This window comes from Pholis gunnellus, assembly GCF_910591455.1.
Source record: "Pholis gunnellus genome assembly, chromosome: 1".
In the NCBI taxonomy this organism is placed as follows: domain Eukaryota; kingdom Metazoa; phylum Chordata; class Actinopteri; order Perciformes; family Pholidae; genus Pholis; species Pholis gunnellus.
This window is the reverse complement of record NC_136528.1, coordinates 20,581,383-20,604,912: the sequence shown is the minus strand read 5'-3', so window position 1 is coordinate 20,604,912 and position 23,530 is coordinate 20,581,383. Positions and strand designations below refer to the sequence as shown.

At 41.4% G+C, this 23,530-nt stretch overlaps 1 protein-coding gene across 1 annotated transcript in view; it reads right to left on the bottom strand.

The window, feature by feature from the left end:
- Window positions 1-4,158: 4,158 nt before the first annotated feature.
- Window positions 4,159-23,530, bottom strand: part of zfhx3b (zinc finger homeobox 3b) — a gene marked incomplete at its 5' end in the record, with an annotated part of 87,896 nt that continues 68,524 nt past the window's right edge. Inside the window, 5 exons of the mRNA XM_079169321.1 lie at window positions 4,159-10,849; window positions 11,383-16,938; window positions 17,435-17,558; window positions 21,139-21,339; window positions 21,902-22,035. Coding sequence (XP_079025447.1) covers window positions 9,111-10,849; window positions 11,383-16,938; window positions 17,435-17,558; window positions 21,139-21,339; window positions 21,902-22,035 — 7,754 coding nt within the window. The 3' untranslated portion in view covers window positions 4,159-9,110. The remainder of the gene's footprint in view (window positions 10,850-11,382; window positions 16,939-17,434; window positions 17,559-21,138; window positions 21,340-21,901; window positions 22,036-23,530) is intronic.

Sequence of the window (23,530 nt, the reverse complement as noted above, 5' to 3'; positions counted from 1 at the left end):
AGAAAGGATACACCACCTGATGGTTCAGATCTGACATGGTCCACCCATTATCATTTTGCATATGAGAACAAAATGAGGTGTGATAATTGATCTCCCATGTACTTCAGCTCACTTTCTCACGACACTATCAGCACAGCTTCGTTTAAAGGCTGAAAACACTCTCAAGCAGAGATCACCCAAAGCCTTTTTAATGCATCATCACTTTGAGGTTACAGAAATGACACCATGAGAAGCACTTTGAAGTGAAGTAAAATTATCCCTTATTTCTACCCCCACAAATGATTTATTAAGGGGGAAAAGGGGGGGGGGGTGTCGGACAGGAAAAGGGCCGACGAAGAATAGAGAAGGACAAACACATTCCCAGCACATATTCTCTTCATTACGAGTCAGGGAGGGGGGAGCCGATCATTCAATTACTGACTCCCGTCACAGGCTAATATTCCTGCCTGTCAGGGCCCATTCTGACTCAGTTTTGGTCAGACTTCTTCTGATGGACCTCATTTCCTGTTAAACAGAACCAGAAGGTGCTGTGAAAATGGGGAGACCTGATCCTGTGTTCAGGAGATGGGAAATGCTTCGGCAAGGCCCAGAGCCTGCCAAGACAACCTCCACACCTACCCAAGCATTAATCCCACGTGGGTGGAAAGTGGAGTATAGGCAGATGGGTTTATAGGCCATTCACTTAACCAGCACAGGTGGGCGCTAACACTAATAGGTATATTTTTAGTCTGGGCATAGAGTATAAAGTGTGACGTGTCAACCCACCTTGATCAGAAAACGTAAGGCTATAATTATAAAGAAACTGCGTTCTCCCTTTTAATTGTTTCATCCCTTTGATCCTCACTCACCCATCATTTTATCTGACGGATTAGATTGAATTAGTCTGACCTGTCCTCAAGGCTGTAGTGTAATTTGCCTTTGACATTGACAGGGGAAAAGACAATGTGGCCAGGCAAAGAGGTATATGGGGGTGGAAACGGGGGGGGGGGGGGGGGGGACTATGTGGCTTTCAGGCTTGATGGTAAAATTCCTGTTCTTCATGGTCATCTATTATATCTGTTATTTCACCAGACTGTCTGTCAGGGGTTAACCCTTGACAGTGGCAGTGCAAGCTGCTCATGTGCAAAGCAGACCAGCTTAGCTAGGTCTTTCATTGGCTTAGTCACAAATGTATCCAGTATGTCCACGTTATCTGCTGGTGACACTCCAATTTGTTTCTTCAATGCAGTTCAGAACAGTTTACATACAATTCTACATCCAACATGTTCCCAAAGCCTTCAGCAGGTTTGAAATTAGTAACAACGCTTGGTTTAAAATTTAGCAATTTCTTTTTAGAAAATCTTCATACTGTATGATGCTGACAGTTTCATCGCATCACATTTTTGGGTGTTTGTGAACGGGGCAGGTTGGCGAGGTGACCCCTCTCTTTGCTAATATGGAGGCAAGATGCCCTGACTACAGCAGTGTGGAATTGGATGCTGGAATATGTGGTGCGGTTTTCCTTTCAGCTTCTGCTCCTCATTTTCTGACTTTGTGATGTCAAGTGATAATAGCAACCCGAAGCCAAACAACCATCCGAGAGCTATGTTTTTAATTTAAGACGAGGCCCAAGATGACATGGCCCAACCACAGCTTTTGCAGTCATTTTGACGAAAATCATCCAACATTTGCACCATTTATTCCCTGCAAAGGTTGAAAACTGATACTATAGAACTTTGGAAACCCCAACAAGCCATTATACCAACAAGGCAAGAAGCATGATAATACCACCCAGCTTGAGTCAGAGTTTACAAACAGAATCTGTGATATTCTATCCAACAGAGCTGTGCTTGTCTTCTGTGCTACGAAAGAGAACATTCTGTAGTATATCGGGGGCTATTTGGAATATGTAAAAGGTTGACTGGTCAAAAGTGACAAATGACTCTAGGAAGCTGTCAGCTCCACCTCTAACTGAAATGACTGAGTTAGCGAGGTGCATTGAGAATGATAATTAAAGATGGGGCCAAAGATTGGCATGGTGGGCCCTATACCTTTAGGCCAGGGGAGAATGGGTTTGGGAGCTCACATTGCCCAGGGCCTATGTTAGACTTAGGCACTAACCCAATTTCACACTGTGTGACTGGGCCTGGCCTGTTTCAATGCAGCATCTGAGTGTGAGTGCCATCTGGTTCAGGCCTGTGAAGGAAATGGCCTTGCTTTTCTCACTGATCGGATTAGGGTGTTTTTAATTCATTCGGGATGTGCCCTTGCGTGTTAATTGGCTCAACATGGCCAATAATTCATGCCTGTTGCTGGACACAGGATGGCCTTTTTCCTTAAACTCTTTTTAGAGGTTTGATGCTCCTCAGATTTGAGCTGTTTTCATGGTTCCATTACAAGGTGCCATGATTTTCACAAAGTTCCTGAGAAAACAATTCTGCCATATTCTATGAGCAATAGAGCAGTTCAAAGATCACAGACCCTCCTGCATTACAAATCTACCTGTAAATTCTAAGCGCCGAAGAGTTTCTGTCAAGTCTTTATTATCAAATATCAGCTGTTGAAAAATAAAATTGTCTTCGCTTCATTCACTTGTCTCTCCTGATTTTTAAACTGTATTCCCATATTTGTTTGTATAAGAAATCTATGGAAAAGCATCTGGGTGACAACAATGTACATCAGTTAGCCAAAATGCTAACTCTAATTCATAACAACTCCCATTGGTGAGTAGTCATTAAAATCTTGCAGGTACTTGGATGACATACAACTTATCTTATCTTATTTTAATATTGTAGTACTGATGCACATTTAACAGAAATGATTTAAGAAACTAATAATTCTTACTCCTTACAATAAATCTAATTGTAGGTTCCATTTTTCCAAGCTATAGAGGTTGCACACAGCCACTTCTTTATACTCCTCTAAGTATAAAACATAGGCAGATAGAATTCCAAAGACTGAAGGGATCACTCTATATATCAATTAAAATAATGTTAAGCCATTCTAATTAAAACAACACTGATGATTTAAATGCACAAATCAGCGGGGCTCACAAGTGGTGCCGATCAATTCCAGTCCCTGTGTTACTGCACCTCAATGTCTGCTGAGAATTACAATACATTTTGCTTGAAAGCCAAAGCTAGATCGGCTCTGTTTTAGATGGGAATGGTCCAAACTCCCAGGCCCCCTGAACTACCCACTGCTTACTGTGCATGTTGTATCGTTTTTCCAGAGTTAACATTGGTGCAGCATTTGAAAGGTGGAGGGAGATTCAGACTCTGTAAAATAGGCAGTGAATTTGTCAGACAGCTGAACACTGTATGATGTAGCGAATGTTAGCCACCTATGTTAAACTTGGTTGTTTATGCGACACCCAGCAATGTCTATTTTGCTTACATTTTACAAACATCCTTTGGCCTCGTCTTTCAAGCTGTTTGATAGTTTATACTGCAATTTAATGAACTAGTGCAATGCCTGTCCCGAATGCTGGTTGCAGTGTTGTCGGTAACAGCTGTATGGCTGCGAGCACAAATTAGACAATGTTATGATGAAGCCACGGTCTTACTTCTTCGGAACATACAGTATAAGTTACCTAACTGGTAGCAGGCTTGAAATTTGCAGGTGAATTTGTGAAAACAAACTATCATTGGAAATTGTGGAAGTGACCATACCCCTGCTTCTGTTGTAGTTTCCGAAGCCTGCCGCTACGCGTTACTAGAGCAAGTAATAGTTTTTTAATAATGGCGCCTTTAAATGAGTAGTAGCAGACTATAATGATAGAAAATATAAACTCAACAATGCTAATTGTGTCACAGAATTACATCGTAGTCTACACTGAAAATGATTGTTGTTGCATCTTCTGTTTTCTGATGCGATTCCTTGTAAATGCATTCAGTGGTCCTTTCATCCTTAATTGGTTTACTGTTATGATTAAATATTAAAGGAAAGAACTAATAATTCTAAGATTGATCGATAGGTCTTGAACGATATATACGAAAATATCTAATACAAATGGTAAATACTTATTGGTCCATTTCGCACATTTGTTCAGAGAAATATGAAATATTTTTTCTTCAATTCTCAGAGTTCTCAGTAATCATATTCAAAGAGTCAAATCCCAAAACACTCAAAGATGAATCCACACCAGTGCAATTTATGCTCATACTTTTTTAATGTATCACAATGAGCAAGAAACATACTTGATGAAATATTTTCAAAGGAGTATATTCAATTACCATCTACAATCAACTTAACTAGGACAACAAGGTTTTGTGACAAAAGTTTCTTTAAAAGTCTGAAGTTCCATGTGGTTGTATGTATGTTAGTTTCCATGTAATTTGGTACAGTTTGGAAATCTTCATCATATAATTACAGTAACAAAAAAGCTAACAAGACTACAGTATAGAAAAGACATCAAGAACAACATTTTTGGTTTAACTTGCTCTTTTTTGTACATTGCAAGGCTGTTTTTTTCTACCCTCGGATGGGCTGCCTGGAGCCACAGAGCCATGCTTATGAGGCTCGAAGGAGGAGTAATTCAAGGAAACAAAGAAAAACTAAAAAGCATAAAAAAACATTGTGGCACCAGAAGTCACAAAAGGAACAGAGAGCTCCAAGTAACAGTTCATCTTTGAAGTTGGAGCAAATGGTTGTTTGGTTGTTAGTTTGGTTGTTAATTTTGGTTAATACGCTTTTTTAGTGTAACTGCCTCTTCAAGAATGACAGCTTTGAGAACCCGTCCCCTCTCTCTGTTATTAATTTCACTTTTTAGATTATATAATCAACAGAGAGAGGGGTGAGCCGCCATTTGACTGGAGAGCTTAACTTGTCAACCAGAGACAAGCACAAGGAAATGAAACGGGTAGCAACATGAACTGGGAGAAATGAAGCAAGCGTGTCTGTCCATCCTGTCCTGAAATTTGGAAAATGTCCATCAAAGAGCAGAAGCAGAGGCAGAACTGGAGAACGAAAGAGACAGACAGAAAGGAGAAAGAGGCAGCTGGAGCCACTTAAGTTCAGTTTCATCTAAGGACTTTCCTCTCAGTGTCACACATGTCCATTGGTTCCAGAGTCCATTCCCATTACAGAGTTGTCAGTAATCAAATAAGGAGGTGGTTTTAAAGCTGTTTTGAGCCTGCCTTTGGCTCCCATGCCCAGTTTTGGTGTGCCCACAGCCTCTCATGTCCTCCTAATGGGATCTGAAAAGCTTCCCAGAGTCCTTTTTTTCTCTTTTCATTCCTTCTTCATCTCAAAAACAAAGAAAAAAGTTGATGTCTTGTTTTAAATATATCTATAACTGTATACAGGTACACGTTCGTTTTCACAGTGGGCAAAAGATGACCTCTACAGCAAAACCTTGTTTTTAACTCTTTCTTTGTAAATGTCCATTAAAATCAAGTATCCCAATGTAAGTCAGTGGATCCAATTACCCACAATAGCGTTTTGTCCCCCAATAAAATGTACACTTGTCTGGGGCACAACTTGGAATTTTTTTTGTTTTTGTTTTAACTGCATAAAGCTTTGGCCACATTCATAAATTCAATCAAAGTAAAAACTGCTCAGTGCTTCGGTATCGTTTCGGATCCTTATCTTTAAAATTTGATTTTCTAAATTTCAGTTATCCAGCTTTGTGGTTCAGTTTGTTTTGGTGTGAAACATCAAAAAAAAAAAAGGCAAACAAAATTGAATTGATGCTGGCTCTCTAATGATACACACACACACACACACACACACACACACACACACACACACACACACACACACACACACACACACACACACACACACGCACACGCACACGCACACACAAGCATACAAACTCACACAGTCCATGCTGGCAGAAACTGATGTAGAGACCTCAACTTTGTCTTCCACATAAGAGCCCAAAAGATTACACTTTGGAAATAAGAGAGCAAACAGTATCAAGGAGACAATGAATATAAAGAACATTATCACACCATAAAGTGGCCAGGTCATATTTTTTGTTTTTGATTCTTAATTTCAGCAATTCAAATTAAAGCTAGTGTTAATTTATGATAATAAGTAATATACAGAAACTACAATACAAATACTTATAGGAAAATAACAATACATGTCTGACATTGTCTGAAAATTAAAATAAAGCAAACATAATTGAGAAAACTGTACAACTTAAGAACTTTCCAAAATAAAGTACATTTGAACAGTATTTCAGGGAACTGGACTTTAGAGAAGCAGCAAGCTTGCAGACCAATTTTCCTGACTTTCAACATCATGCTGTAGTATTAACACCAAATAACATTGCTCTGCAAGACGAAGCACTGAAAACATACTTCTGAGATTGTGCCTTGTACTCATTGGGCGAATATATTGATACTATACAATAGTGGCCAAAAACTAGTTTCAAAAATTTAAATATGTCTTCGTTTTGGTTTAAAAAATAAAAGTTTTAGTTCATTGGATCATCATTGAGAGGGTGGAGGTACCTATGCACATCCATTTCCATTGCAATAAAATTAAGTGGGTGACTTCTTTGGACATGAAAGCATCCTTACTATTTGAAATCAAGGGACATCTTCAAAAAATCTCCTACTTTTTCCAGAAATAATGCTTTGGAATGAAGATATCCCTTAAAAACCTGTAATCTATTAGTGGAAGTGGCACCCTGTAGACACATGGGACAAGTCACTGGTGGATTTTCCAGGAAGGGCGCATCGACACCGCAGCAAAACAGCCATCATTTCCTTCTGAGACTAGTTGTATGTTGACTGGCATAAATGTTACTAAACCTATGAGACGCATCAGTACCAGATGTAATATATACATTTTTTGGTAACCACTATTCCTTGCTTGACAAGTGAGCAACAACCTTGACTGGATGGAGGGGTTTTCAGCAATGTTCCATGCCAGCACAAAATGACATATGGAGGTCACATTGTTCAGCAACCAATGATGCAAAAATGTACACAACAGTTTACAGTCACTTTAAAAAATAAGAAAAAAAATATATTGTGACAATTAAAAGCAATTAAAAGAAAAAGGATCAGTCCTTGCTTAAGAAAAATCCATTGTGATATTTGGAATGCACTGTTCTTTACAAACGTTATAGATCATTGGCTTAAAACATTGGTCTGTTCAAAAAGAAAATCGGCAAAATGTCCTTTGGAACATATATTCACAGTCTTCAAAGTTCCGTTTTTGCAACAAGAAAAAAAAAAGGTGTTGCAGAGGCAAGAAATTGGTTTATTGTGTGTTTTAGTTAAAGCTTAGCCAAAAGCAAAATGAGCATGCATCTAGTACTTTTTTTTCTTTCAAAATTCTACATTAGCAGCAAAACGTATGTCCTTGAAGACCAGACCTTATACATTTTCTTTAAAAAATGGACATTTGAATGTGACAAAAAAAGTAAAACAAAGATTAATAACCTCTATCTTACAAACTGCAATGGCTCTGTAACGGTGCTACTCCACAATGCAAGGACAAGGGCCCTTTTTGGTTTTTGGTATTTACGTAAAAAAGCCACCTGCTTGCTTGCAAAGAAGCAAAAACGGCAACTCTGATGCGTACTCCTTTATCTTTTAAAACTTTGTTTTCTTTCTCTAAAAACAGCAACAAATTCTCAAGTATAAAGAAGCCTCTTTTCTCATATTTATGCACCAATGGTGAAAAGTGTTTAGTCTTTGGATTTTCTTTTTGTCTTAAAGCGTGAGAATTATTATTAGTATTCTTTTTTCATTTTCATTTATGACAACAAAAATGTCAAAATGAAAATAAAGACTGTAGCCACACTACATGAAGAACAAGAGACCTGCTTTGTAGTGTACATATCTACAAACACAGGAGAGCAGAGAAAAAATAAGTGCGAAGAGAGGAACAAGTTGAGTGAGGAATAGGAGTCAGACAGTGATAAGTGCACAAAGGTAACACAAAAATTAAATTAAATTAAAAACTTTCAATATTTCACCCAGGATCTTTTTTGTTTTGGTTAGCACAATACCCACCAAACCATAAAATTTAAATAATTCTAAAAGAGGATCCTGCCTTGTCAGGAGGGGCATTTGGGTGAATGTTTCCCAAGAAGTTGAGAATAAGACAGAAACAAAGTTGAGATAAATTACCTGTCCATAATCTAGTCTATCGGAATGACCAAGACAACATCAAATGAAGCGTCTTAAAGTTGGACAATACAAAAGCTAAATGTACACAAAGTTTTTTTCAACCTACCATACTGTTTAAATTCATTTCCAATGCAACAATCTACTTAACACCAAAAATGTTCATATCTATCATAAATACAGAAGGTTGTTTTTTTAACCAAAATTCTTTTCATCGCCCGTTATTATGTCTGCATTGCTCTCCTTGCCTGGGTATAATGGGATTGTGATTTCACCTCTTTAAAAGGATTTCCAATGTTAAAATCAGCAAATCATTTACCCTTTTTGAATGCCCAGAAACAATGCCATATTAAAGTTTCATTAAACTTAAAACGGTCTGTTATTAAATGAAGTTATGAAAGAAAAAGACTAATTATCTCCTGTTGGAAACAAAGGTGTAAAACACATATTTCTGTAACAGAAAAAAAACCCTCTGTGAGCTGTTGACCTGAGAATAAAATAGACATTACATTATTCTTTTACTTGACAAGCCATTGGTATCTGAATGCTTAAATAGCAAGAAAACGGATAGACTATTCTCCCATACAGTACATACTGGCTTTTTGTGACTGTGCTATTAAGTAGAAATCATTACAAAACAAAGGGACAACTTGTCCTCAAAAGGGTTCTTGGGCCATTTGTCAACTTTGAGGCAGTCCATTGCCATACAGTACAGCACTCCTCGACTATTACCCAAAACATAACTGCGGCGATCTTTTCTATTCTCATATATTAGTATGCATGTATTTCAGTTGAGTAAAACAAAACAAAAACAAAAACGAAAACCAGCATGTTGATATGGGAAAACAATCCACTAACATTAAAATTTTTGGTTACAAGCTTTGGAATTGCAGTTAGTCTTTACACATCTTTTTCTGAAATTGGTTTGTATACTTTTAATGTATTTTTAACATTGCTGCTTTTTATGTTTTTTCCATTTGTGATTTTTTTTTGTCTTTTTTTGTCTTTTTTAAATATTGTCCATCACTGAAAGCTCTTTTACAATCTGATGGAGTCTGTTCCTACACTAGCAAGATTACTACTACAACTACTACTGTCTTTGACAAAACCAGGCTGCTGCGGCTCCTCCGCCGTCCTGCTAAGCCTGTCTGCTGACTTCTGACTGCTGTCAGAGTCAGACTCGTCGGTAAAGACGTCTGTTGGTATCGAGGTCTGAACTCCTGAGGTGCTCAATGAACTTGAGGTAACCGTTGAAGGTGAGGACATTGGAGGAAAAACGGAGGAAGAAGAGGAGGGACTGGCATTGGGCTTCCCAGCTAAAGCTCTGGAGAAAGGGGCCTGGGGCCATGGTTTGCCGGCAGCTGTGGTGTTGAGTGGGGTAGTAGAGGAGGAGCACAGGGAAGAGGAGACAGCAGAGGATGGCATGGTGGCTGATGTTGTTGGCGGGGTTGGAGGGCTGCTGATGGGATGAGTGGCAGACTGCGAGGTAGATGCGGTGTTAGGATTGGGGAGGCAAGCTGAAGAGTGAGGTAATAAACTAGTAGCGTGCTCTTTGGCATTTCTGGCTGATCGCTTGATTGTTCTGTGTTTGTGCAATGCCGATTCCAGGTGTTGACTGAGTGCTTTCTCCCCATCCAACGTAGTGTCACAGGCCAGGCAGTCATAGAGACTTCCAGCCCCTGCACCTACGCCACCAGGGACACGCAGCAACATCTCTTGCAGGTTTGCCACAGACTGACCGAAAAAACAGTTAGATTTAAGGTGGTTAATAGCCGATTCTTCCTTGGTGAAAACTGTTTGACACTTGCGGCATGCCAGTTTACACTGCACCTTGGGGATGATGTACTGGTCTAGATGGGGGTCCACAGCTTTGCCATCCATCTCTTTCTGCTCAGAGGGTACTTTATTATGAGAGGAGGAGGAAGAGGAGGAGGAAGTGGGGGGTTCCCTATGGGGTTTGCCCTTTTGATGCTCTGTTTTCACTGGATCTTTGGCAGATTCTTTGCGATCCCTCAAGGGTTGAGAGGGAACTGGAGTTTGGCTCATCTTGGGTTGCTGGATCTGCTGAAGCTGCTGCTGCTGCTGTTGTAGTGCCTCCTGCAAGCTCTGCTGATATTGCTGGTAATGCTGCAGCAGGGACCCTGGAGACAGGCCCATCAGTGCTTGTGACAATGCTGGGTTGTAGGGGAAGAGACTTTCCATACCATACATAGGTTGCAAGTAGCCCCCTTGGAGAGCCCCAGGGATCTGTGGGGTGTAATATGGGGAAAAGCCAGGCATGAAGTAGGGCAGGAACTGGTTTGTGAGGAGAGCTGTAGGGTCTGATGCCAAAGCTGCCTGCAGCGCCTGAAGCTGGGCAGGGTCTACCACATACTCCATGCCAGGTGTGGGCATAGAGGTGGCAGGTACAGCTGTGTCTGGTTTCTCCTTCTTGGCGCTGGCAGCAGAAGTGGAAGGGGCAGGGGTGCTTCCAGTTGACGATAGGGTTGAGGGCTTCTCTGTCTTTTCCTTGGACTTCTCCTTCTCTCTTACTCTCTCAGCATCACGTTCTTTGGGAGGCTCAGGCTGGGAGCCCGACTGGGTGGTTGAGAAATTGGAGTTGGATGTGGAGGTGGGACTTGAGTGGGAAGCAGACGTGTTGGTCTGGGCCGGGCTGGACGCGACAACAGACGATGAAGAGGGGGGCTTGTTGGGTAATCCGGATGTGGGGAGGCTAGGTGAGGGAACACTGGCACCAGGCATGGTCAGCAGGTTTGAAGGATTTGGAGGAGTTAAAGCTGGAAATTTTCAAATACAGACAAAAATGTGTAAGTTTTTTTCTTTGATGATTGCACAATTAATTTTGAAAGAAAAATCAACAATATAAGATAAGTAAATAATAAGATACATTTTGTCATAATATACACAGAAGAGGTAAATGAAAATCAAATGATAATAAGCTTATGTAATCTTCCCAAAGCTGAAGTCAGTCAGAGTGAGCTATTTGTTCACTCTGTTGTGGCATTAGTGGGTCTAGCAGTGTTGACATTTAAAGGGATTCTGTACTTAGAGCTGTCAAAAATGGGAAAAGGCCATAACATTATGTTACACATTCTACAGTATGTGTGCCAGTCTAAATGAGTACATGTGACAGACTGATTGATTGATGAGAAGTATTGTGCTCTACTGTTATTGCTAGGTTTTATATGTAAGTGCAATACATGATTACTGTAGTTGGTTAGTAAGTTACATTTCAGTTATAAAATACATTTGCAACTATGCACCTCAAGTTTTAGCTTTTAAAAAGTGTAGAATCCAAATGGATACATACCTGAATTAGATGAGTTAAAGCTGGAAAGAGAGGGGCTGCCAACCCCTGGCAAAAGGACAGGTGGGATGCCTTGCAGACTTTGATAAGCTGACTGGAGATTGAGAGCCTGCATTGCAGGGTTATCAAACAAACCCTGCTGCTGCATGGCCTGCTGCTGCGCCAGTCCTAAAACTTCATTTGCCTTCTTAATGCGGTCCATCTCTTGCTGGGCCATAAGTTGGCGGACAGTGGCTGGGTCAAAGTATTCTTTTTCCTTATCGATCTGGCTGCCAATAGTATCTTTCACCTTACAGATGTGTTGTTGGGAGAAAATGTGATCACGAACAGAGAGGCGAGCACTGTACTTAACACCACACAAAGTGCATTCAGTCTTTGGGCCCTCGTAAGATGTGTGAGTTATTCCGAAGTGCTTGGCCATGTTGAGCTTTGCCTTTTTCTCCTTGGCACGAGCATTTTGAAACCACACCTGAACAACTCTCTTTGGAAGTCCAATGTCATTGCCAAGTACCTCACATTCCAGCATAGTGGGAGTCCTGTAGTCGTTAAAACAGGATTTCAAGAGCTTCAGCTGGAGGTTACTCATCTGAGTTCGGAAGCGCTTTTGGCCAGGTCGATCTCCGCTGTCGATGCTCCTGGTACCTGAGGCTCCCGGACTTGGTGAGCAGGGATCTGCCAGGCTGGACGTCTCACTGTGTTCAATTATATGTTCATTGTCATAGTCCTTAGCATAATAGCTTGTTGCAGGGCTTACTAGCCCAGAGGACATCTGGTCATCAGTTTCAAGAATGGGGGCTGTGCCCCCAGACTTAGATAGGTAATCACCGCTATTTTGGCTGTGCTTTGCATCAGCACTGTCATTATCAGCATTGGCCTCATCACCTGTGGTTGTGTCTGTGATGGCTGTATTCACAGAAGAGCAGTCGTCATTATCCAGTTTGCTGTGATCAAAGCTGAGGTTCACAGAGGACATGGTTGCACTCTCAAAATCTTCCAGTCCTTCAACTTTAATGGATGAAGGGCTCAGTAGAGCCCTGGGAGACAAATCCATGATTTTGTTCACTGGTGACATCGAGGAGCTTTGCCCATCACTGTTTGTTGGGGCCAGTTGGGAGTAGCTTGATGTATCTAGAGCATCTATTTTTATTTGCATACCCTCATGATCAGGTAACATCCCAGCAAGAGCTAAATTATATCCAGCACGTTTGGCTTCATGCCAATGACGAGAGCGAATGTGTGCCTCAAGGGCAGTTTTTGCTTTAAAAAGAGCTCGACAAAAAGGGCACCTGCGATGAGCTTGAGCTGGCCCTACTGCTCTAAACTGACCTTTTCTCTCTCTAGCTCTGGTATTTTGGAACCAGACTTGCACTACTCTCTTCTTTAATCCCACCTCATGAGCAATGTGGTCAAGCATTTTACGTGTAGGATTTGAATCTAACAAATACTTCTGATAAAGGATCTCTAGCTGCTCAGGTGTGATGGTGGTTCTGAGCCGCTTGTCTCTTTGTGGTTCTTCTCCGCTATTTGTGCTGTCGTTCTCTCCTGGACTTGTGCCAGCTTTCTCCTCCAACTTCCTCTTCAGTGAGTTCATTGTGGAGGTGGGGGTGGACGGAGAGGTGGCAGAGCTGCTGGGAATCTGCGGCATTGCCCCAGAGAGTAGTTGACTTGCCAATAGAGGATTGTTGGGATCAAATAGCATGAAAGACATATCAATTGGACGGTCTAGGAATTGAGGGTGGATGAATTGATTTTGCACAGAAAGGAAGTGTAATTGCTGGTGTTCCTGCCAATGCTCAAAGGAGGGAAAGCCAATCTTGCATTGCTCACACTGATACTGGATCATCTGCTGTGCAAGTTGTTGTGTGGCAGAGGACAGGTGTGCATTGAGGCTCACATGAGGGCTTTGTGATGAGGCCTGGCTTGTCTGAGAGGCTGAGGGACCACACTGCTGTTGTTGCTGAGAGAAGGAAGGAGATGAATTTTTGATGGGCTTGGAAATAGCTTGAATCTTCTCTTCTCTTTGGGATCTATGGTGTTCTGGCTCAGACTGGGGTTGATGCACAACTTCCTGCTTAATAGAGGTTTGATTTTCTTGTGGATCAGCAGAAATTGCTGGTAACTGCTTGGGTTTCTCATCATAGAGGTTTGAGGTGGATGCTGGTGATGCCTCCTCTTTCTCAGTGGATGGGAGGTGTGAGAATGCAGAAGTGGAGGGTGGAAGTGGGCAAAGGCTTGAACAGGAGGGCATTGGGGTGTGACAGGAAGACCCAGAGGGAGTATAACAGTCATTGGGATAATCCAGTGAATCCTCATTTTGGCTGTCATACTGTCCATCCTCATCTTCATCTTTGTAACACAGCTTCTTTTGGTGTTTTATTAGATCAAATATACGCTGGAAAACCAGACTGCATTTCTTGCACTGGTAGTTCAGATTTGAGGTGCGGATATAGCGATCGTTTGACAATTCTCGTCTTTCGCCTTCTTTTGCCCCGTCACCCTGGTTTTCATAATTCTTCCTTGCCTTCTGGCGAGCATTTTGGAACCACACAACAATAACACGAGTGGGGAGGCCCAGTAGGTTGGAGAGCTGTTCAAATTCATCGTCTTTTGGATAAGCATTGGCGTCAAAGAAGTCTTGTAGCACTCTTAGCTGGTAGTCAGTAAATCTGGTCCTGGATGATCTCTTACTTCCATAGTATTCTTGTTTCTGAGGTTCAGGGGAAGGAGGTTTTGAGTCAATTTTTGTGTCCTCTAAAGTTGTTGTTGGTGGATTATTGAAATTGTAGGGCGAGTCTTTGTTGCGCTGTCGCTCTTTAAAAAGGGTGTTTCTGAACCAGTGCTTTATGACTTTTTGTGGTAGCCCTGACTTGTCTGCCATCTCTTTAATCTGATCCTCATTTGGCGAATTGTTGATATCAAAGTACTGTCGCAGCACTCTAAGCTGGTCATCTGTGATGCGTGTCCGTGGCCTCTTGTTCTGTTGCTGCTGTAGCATGGCTGGAGTAAGCTGTTGTTGATAGAGCTGGGCCAGGTCTGATGCCAGGTTTGGGTCAACAGATTGTAGCTGAGGCTGCAAGGACTGGAGAGACATGGTCTGCATCATGAGCGGCGAGAAGAGGGGAAAATCCATTGGTATGGGAATTTGTGCCATTTGAACTTGCGGCTGTGGGGTAGATACTGTTGGAGGTGTGAGTGAGGCAGCAGAGACAGGAATATTTGGTGTGGGAGCTCTTTGGGGTGGAGGAGGTGGAGGAGGAGGCTGTGGAGGAGCAGGAGCAGCCTCTGGTGTAGGGGGTCTCAGTGGATAGAGTTTATCATATTGTTCTCTGTATTCCTTGGCAAACCTCTCAAGGGATCGAAATGGAAAGAAAGCCTGGTGGATATGCTCTTGGTGACTCTTTAGAATCAGTATGTTTGAAAACAGCTTCCCACAGGCTTCACATTCCAGTTTCTCTAATCCCTCAATGGGGTCAACCACTCTTGTTATCCCACCTGGACCACTTGATCCTGTAGTTCCAGCTGTCTTTTTCTGAGCTTTCTGTTTGTTTTCATTGTACTGAATTACTAACTCAAACCCAAAATTTTCCAGCAGGGCTTTGGTTGCATTTCCTCGAGCATCTGAAGCAATTCTTGGTGGAGGCAAGCCAGTATCATGGTTTATGTTTATTGAAATGTGCTGAATGTCCTTCTTTTCTCTTGGCTTACTGTCTGTAGAATCTTTAAGATATTCCTCATTTCTTTCACTTTTGCCCTTCTCTCTTTGTAGTTCTCTGTCCTTCTCATTCTGAGAGGAGGTCTGTCTCTGCTTTTTTTCAGCCTGCTGGAGAAGAGATGCACTCTGCTGCAGCAGTGCCATCTGCCCCTGAGCCTGTGAGTGAGCCTGCTGCTGTTGTTGCTGCTGTTGTTGCTGCTGCTGCTGTTGATGTTGTTGATGTTGCTGCTGAAGGTGGTGATGCATCAATTGCTGCTGCAAGCAACTCTGCTGGGCCTGCTGGGCTGAGTTTTTTAGATCTTCCAGCAGTGAGGAGGTGGATGATCCTGCAAGGCCAAGTGCCGAGGCACTGATATTGATCTCCGGGTTCAGCTGAAATTCTGCTCCAGGGATGTAGAAAGGGAATAGCAACTGCTGCTGTTGCAGGGGGAGAAGTCCATCAGCTGTCATTGGGAAGTGCTGCAGAAGTGCTGGGTTGAATAGCTGTGATTGCAAAAGAGCAGCCTGCTGCTGAAGCTCTTGCTGAAGTTGGGCTTGAGCTTGGGCTTGAGCCTGAGCCAATTGCTGTTGTTGCTGAAGCTGAAGCTGTTGTTGTTGTTGCTGTTGTTGTTGTTGTTGTTGTTGTTGTTGCCCCCTAGCAGACAACATCTCTGAAAATTTTGACTTTTTTGCTTCATGGTTCTCAGATGGTGAGGAATGGCAGCCCGCTGAAGAATTTCCCATGCTTTCAATGCTGTGAGTCTGGCTCATATGGTTTCCTCCATGAATACTCTGAGCTGTTTGAGGCCCAGAAGAACTGTGGTTTGTAGAGCTAGTAGTTGAGTTGCTGGCTGGGCTTGGACTAGATATTGAAGTGCTGATGCTGGACCCGCCGCCACTTAAACCAGTAGAACTTGCAGAGCTAGGGATTCCTCCTGCTGCTTCAAGTTTGGCTGCCCTAGCTTTGGTCTGGTGTAGAACAGAGCGCATGTGGATCTCCAGAGTAGAACTCTGGCTATATGCCACATTACAAGTGCTGCACTTGAATGGCTTGTTGTCAGGGCTGCTGGTAGGCTCAGGCTGGCCAGTAGTGGACTCCTGAAGAGCCCTCTTCACCTTATGCAGGTGGGAGACAGAGTTATAGTGAACCAGAAGAATGTTCTTCTGTGTAAAAGACTCTTTGCATACAGTGCACTTGAAAGGACGAGATGGATCCAAGAACTTCTCCATGGTAAAGTTGGGGCCTTTTCTGAATGGCAAAGCACGTTTAGGTTCAGATCCACAATCCTCCTGTAGTGAACCAGAGTCACTGCCTGTTGGGCTTTGTTTTTCCTCTGGGTCACTTTCATCTCCCTCCTTGTCATCTTCTCCCAGACTTCCATGCTCCTCACCAAGGGATGGGTCAGCCATTACCATAATGTCACCATTCATCAATAAGCCCCCATAAAGCTGCTGGATATCAGCTTCACTCAACTCCAGGTGGCTGGATTCTAAATGTTTCTTCAAGGCCTGTAGTGTTCTGAAGCTTCGCTGGCAGAGGCAGCACATGGTGGCTGCCCTTATCACATGGTACTGTGAATGGAGCTGTAGCTTCTCCACAGTCTTGAAGGCCAGGCTGCATTGGTTACAGCGGTACTTGTAGACATGGCGATCCGAAACCGGCAACTGGGGCCTTTTGTTGTGAACTTCATTGAAGTGCATCTGGAGGGAATTGGAGGATTTAAACACTTGATTACAGCCTTTCTTCCAGCACAAGAATCCTGTGGCATCATCCCTCTCCGACTGTTGATCTTCTAGAGGTGACTTGCGAGCTTCAGCTATTTCTGTAGCGATTGACACTCCCTTCTCTGGGTCAGCATCTGATGCATCTGTGAATAAATAAACCAAAAGAAGAGAGCAATATATTCAGTGCCTACATTTGCAATGTTTAATTTTTCCACAGTAAAGAAAGGACAATAAAGCACTCATTGTGTGGGCACTCTTGGGAAGGCGTAAAAAGTTATAGGACAATGACTTATTACAAAGTGCATGAATACCAACCATCGTTAATATTGTCTTTTTGTAAATGAAGGCTTTAGCATGAAAAAAGTGCATTGTCTTTCATTACACTGTCTGTCTAAAATGTAATGAAACCATAACCAACACAATTATTTTGTAAAATACTAAAATAGCTATATTATTTAGTTCAATCTCCTTTAGTGTACACTCAGTCATGACTTCCCATATGGTGATACTATGGTCATTACAGAAAGCATAGATTATTACTGTAATTGATTTATGGATTTCTACTACTCTACTACTACTACTACTACTACTACTACTACTCTAAAGTAACCCCCACATCTCTAAGAGTCAGATACTAACCAGCTTGCTTCCTTGTATCTTCGGAATTAGAGTTGGCTGTAGCATGAGGGGTGCTCTGGGACTCTCTGTCTGGACTAGTTACAGGTATGAACATGCTTGCTGGCAGTACTTCAGATGCTGTTACCTGGGAAAACAAAGCACAAAGAAATTCCAGTGTGAATAATCCCGCTGAGTGATGATGTAGTTCAGTATTCTGGTTTAAATGATTGCAGGAAAACTACAGACACAAACAAGAGGATACACAAAGCAGTTACCAAGAAGGGGGTTAGACAAATCAGAGAGCTCAAAGAGCATGAGCTTACGTCACTTATGGATGTCAATGTTAAGTTTCACAGTCCTGTGCTTTAGCTTGTGCCTATTTCTGCTGCCGCAATTAGGCTGATGGACCTCATGTCATACAATATCTCAGCCAGCTAAAAGATTTATGAGAGGGACTTATAAAATAGGACTAATGAAAAAACTCTTGAAAAATGACTACTGTAATAAAGGACAAAAGTAGGTAAACTAAGTCCAACCATCTTAAATCTCAGCTTTAGCTACAGAATTTTAAGTAGTACGGTTATAAATGCCAATTAAAAATAAATAATTGCTAAGTTAGACTGTGTGCTACTTAATAAAACAGTAGTATCAAAAGAAAAACAATTCCGTTGATGATAATAGGGTTTGCACTTTAAATTTGGGGAAAGTATCTTTCTTTTTACTTTGCTAATTCAAATATTTCAAGGACGAATAAGTATTGATTGAAAAAGTACAGAGAAAAACCCAGGTACTCCCTGCTTTCAAAAGGTTGGAGTCAATCATGTGTGAACGACAGCAACCTCTGTTTATTCTTGCTGCTCTCCCCTAACTTTCTTCATATGTCTCCTTCTGATAACCTTTTTTCACCCCAAACACTTGATAATTCATTAAAATCATTCATTAACGTTCCCTATTGAACAATAATCATCGGCTGAAACTGGATGAGGTTGGAAGATGGGGCACTGTCTATTTCACCTTCCCTCAATTAACTTCACAAACAAATTATTCAGCTTCACTCTACATGCTGCATTTCAATTCATACCACTCCACCAAATCGCTCCTCTTTTCCCTTCTGTTTCACAGGTGAACATCAATTTGAAGTGATTTTTCACCTTTCACTCTTAGCCTGAAGAATTATAGGTAGTCCTTTCAAGTCATTTAAAAAAAGATTTGTCAAGTGATAAAAAGGAGAAAAAATATTAAGGAAATCATCCTGGTGAAATTTGTTTTGAAAAGTAAGAGCTGTGGTCAGATCTGTTTGGTTGATGCTTTGGTTAATTTACCATATGTACTAGCTTTCTAATTACTCCTTTAATAGGCACAGTGAGAAGACAGCCGGACGTACTGTATGCATGTCATATAGCCTGCAGGCTATATGACATGGAGGAATCATCCTCAAGCAACAGGAGTTTCAAGGTTAAGTAGAGCAGTTAACACTTTCCATCCCAAAGTACAGACTTTATTTGGTTTGGTGTGGTCACAAATTTGACAGAAAACATCCAGCCATTTCCTTCTTTGTTTTTGGTACCTCTGTATCTCTTCAAAATGAAAAGAGGAAATGAATGCAACCAACATTGAAAGTCACAAAACCAAAAAGCAATGATTTACATTACAAAGTAGACTGTTTCCAGACAACGGCTTCATTAGGCGATTAGTAGAAAGTGCAGAGTATCCCAAGGTCACTTTTAATTTGGACCGCCTAATTGGCAAACATAGTTCAAAATGGCTATCATTCAGCCAGACTCAGAATTAATGAAGCACAATTATTTTCATTACCTCTATCTTACACAGACAGAAAATGAGACAGAGTGAGGACTGGGACTTTCATATATATACATGCACTGCACACACATACTGTACTGTATATATGTACTGTATATGAGACAGGCATGAGACACATGGGGGGGAGGAAAAAAGGGAGTTTAAAGATGATAGGTGGATAAAGGGTGGGAGAGTGAACGCATCATTATGCATGCTTGGCAAGAAATAAAAGTCACCTATATCAGAATTAATTAGCCTGCTCTCCTTAGACATGTGAAAAGGATAAAGTACCTTTCCATCTGCATTCACCAGTTATAAAAATGTGCTAGCTTTAATGTGTGTTATATTACCTCTGTTCTATCACGGCCCTCTTGTAGTGGTTCAGTACATTACTACCTCTATAAAAGAAATAAATATTGCCGTCTACCATACTAATGTGCTTGCATTTACTTTCTAGATGGGGGATGAAGATGGCTAGGCAGCAGACAGAGTAATGTTTTACTCTGTGATTGTCCAGCAGGCTATTTAGCTTCACAGCATAGAACAGAGAAAGATTTGCTCAGTGATTTACTAGAAAACAGAGCAAATACAATTTTATTTCCACTTGATTAGCATTATAGGAAGCAAAGAAACTATTCTCTATAGGTAGAAATGGTGCCCCAGTGCATTGCAGCTAATATAAAGCTAATTTGAGTCGAAGACCACAGGACTCAAGTAACATACTCAAAAAATACTCAGTTATTTCCCGTAGGAATGGACCTGAACATTGACACTTTTTTGAACAGTGTTTTGTTTTCTACAAAGTCTATAAATAGACACATTTATATACAAGCCCTGATTTGTAGTGAATAATAACATTTCCATTGCTTGTACTTGAATTTCATGAAGTGGGAAAACAGTTCATTCAATTTTGATTAATCTGTGTAGCAAATATTTCAACATTTTCCTCATGAAATCTTTGTTTTGACTAGGACACAGGTTATCAAAGACATGGCAAGAATGTCAGTGTAGTAATAAATTAACTGGGAGCTAAGAGACTTGCTCATCTTGAAATCATTAAAAAATACAAAAACAGATTATGAGTTCCCCTCCCCAAATGACTGTGATTAGAAAAGAGCTGGAGAAAGGCTCTCTGATGATGGGCACATTAAGACAATGAAAAGAGGAGAAAAATATGCATCTTAAAAGGACCAATCATTTTCAATGAGCCAATGGGATTGCCTGCAGCCATTTCGCATTCTTTGTGTTTGATAAAGGACTGAATGTTGGCAATTTAGAGGAGGGAAGACAGGAATGACAATTGTTCTCAGAGCTAGGCAGCCACTCCAGGGTGAATTGTTTAAGAGCTATCTTCTTGGCACTGCTGAATCCTTTCACTGGTCCTTGACCAGACCCATTGTCTGCAATCTGATGGCCATAATGTGTAAAAGTACCAACATGGTGGGCCTATACAGCACAACTTCGACTGGCTGTGGTTTCATGTAAATTACTGTGTAGATAATGACAGACACGATATGGAAAAGAGTGGAGAGAGAAATTGGAATCAAATCTGAGATAGGTGCTATGTATACAATACATCTAACCCAGACAGCATGGTCATACATTTGTTCATCATTGTGCTTTTCCTTCACTGAATTCCCTGACTTATATAAACTACGGCTAATGCATTTCCTGAAGTACTTATGAATTCTCTTTGCTATGGCGCAGGGTGACCAGAATAAACAATTTGTACTTGACCCTGCCAATCTAATACATAGTTATCTAACAAAACATCAGGTTACTTTGAAATATGCAGGTTGGTAATGGAAATGATTCAAAAGAATTGCAGGCTGAGAAAGATAAAATTGATATTGGAGTCAACACTTCAACACTTCCAACCACCTGATAACCAATCACATGCAAAATAAACATAACAAAGAACTTACTGAGGCAATAAGCTTATCCACACAGTCAGGAGCCACACTGTGAAGGTGTGTGAGGTGGAACTGCAGGTGGACCTTGTTGTTGAGCATGTCCTGGCATAACGGGCAGCGTAACATGGGCTGGACAGAGTGCTGCGTCATCACGTGCATTCTGAGACGATTCAGGTCCGTGTTGGTGAACTTGCAGTAGGGGCACTGGTACATCTGGGTGGTAGAGAGACGGAGACAGAGAAGGGGAAAAAACAGATCCACAAAGGGTTAAAGGGGTGAAATGTATGTGGTGAGCACAGTTGGCCTGCTTGAAGAGGAGCTGTAGATCAGGCGGAAGATTGGGGCCCCCCTTCCCTCAAGCAGGCAGATCCCTCTGATCACAGACAACTGTGTAATACTGAGCACCACTGAGTCTTGGCACCTACTTCAAAGTGCTCTCATCTGTCAAATACTATATTGATTTTCCACCTTATACACAATTAGCAGTGCAACTACAGCAGAAAGGCTAAAATATTTTTTTGTAGATTTGGAAAAAAAACCCTGCATAATATGAAAAGGGTCAGTGAGATAACTAACTAAAATTATTAGAAGTATATTTTTACATCTCTCTTTTTAATTGGTGTGTAACTTTCAAGCTCATTATGAGGGCCTGGTACTTGAGGATGAGATAACCTTTAGCAAGAGTCCCTTAATTCAAAGAGTTTTAAAAACAGAGAGTTTCGAGAACATCTGAAGACATCAATGTTATCAAAATTGTGTGGTTTGTAACTCTCACCTGCTCCGTAGCGCTCTTCTCAGCTGTCCTGGGACGCTTTGAGGAGAGCGGGCTCTCGGACGTCTCTGACCGCGAAGACGGCCTTTTGGAGGGGGTTGGGGAATCTGACTGGTGCCGTTCCGAGTGGCCAGACACTGCTGTAGATTCACAGAGACGCACACAAACAGAGAGGGATGAAGAGAGGAGAGCAGACATGTTAAGGCAAGATGAGGACTTGGCAGCCTGGGAGCAGGTCAATCAATAACACTGTGGATAAAGGGCTTTGGAATGCCTTTCTTAAATGTGATATAACTGCATTTAACGGGAATTGGGCAGAGAAAGTGTTGGTATCCAACTCATGTCTCCCCATAAAAAAACAACACTTTTTGCTTGTCTTCCCATGCTGCTGCAGGGGAGCTGTTTCTTTCAATGCTGGCTTGTCAAGATATCATACAACACCATAAACCGCTAATGAAAATATTAATTTGCCACAGGGTGCAACTTTAGGTTTCACCACATATTTTCAGTCCACATGAGTTTCTTAACTTGAGACAAGGTACATAAACATCTTGCGACCTCGTCATACAGCAAGAAGGGTAAAGAGATCCACACCAGACTCAACTTTAAACACAACTTGTTTCTGTATTTACTTTTTACCTGTATAACAGTTTATGGACCATTCATATTTCCCATGCATGTGATGCTCAAATGTGTGCATATTCTATTTGATTTGCTTTACCAAGTGCTGATATTGTAATGTTTGCATATCTTGTGTATTCAACTACATTTTGTCCTTGTCATCACAGAAGAAATCCACAAAGAAGAGCTAAAGAAGAGGGTAAAATTCAGATTTTTGATATTTTGACCAACAGTCACAGTTCTGCATTGTCAAAATTGGAATTCATTTTAAAAGAGTGATCAGGCTATTTTTAAGGTATCAAGAAAGACATGTTTAAATCAAGCAGTGCCTGCAGTTTAACCCAGCCTGTAAAAGTCCTTGCCAGTGAAATTCTCTGTTTCACTGGCATTTCTGTAACCAGCTAATCCTTCTCCAGTGTGTTGTAGTTCTGTGCAAGTGGACTGTGACAAAGAGAAAAAGAGGACAGAAGATTAGAAAACCTCTTTTCAAGCCCCTGAGCAAATCTCGATATTTTCTCAAAGCTAGGTCACATATGACAACAAGCTTTCATTTAACTCAAAGATTTTCAAGACATAAGAACATGCCATTGGGCTCAAAGATGGCATCAGATTGATGATTAGTCATACCCCAGCATATTCACAGGATACAGCCATGCTTCCGAGCTCAGTCCGTGGAAATGTAAAAATGGGCTACAGTTATTGTCGGGTGGCTGCCAATCTTTGAAAAGATTTCCATTATAGTCACCTGCACAGTGACCTCAAGTGTTTCACTATCGCTCACAAACTGAATCACACGGCTAATCCTTTTAATGCAAACAGCACCAATATTTAAAAAAATACCATGTCTGCAGAGCAAGGCCTCACACAGGAGCCACTTTTAAAACCACTCCACTTTATAAAGAAAAAGAGAAACTAGAGGTGGCACACAGAAAGGCATCACAGTTCAGCACTAAGCTAAGCAAGGGCTTAGCAGAGGAGCCAGCATGGGGGAGCTGCAGTAACATCACACTT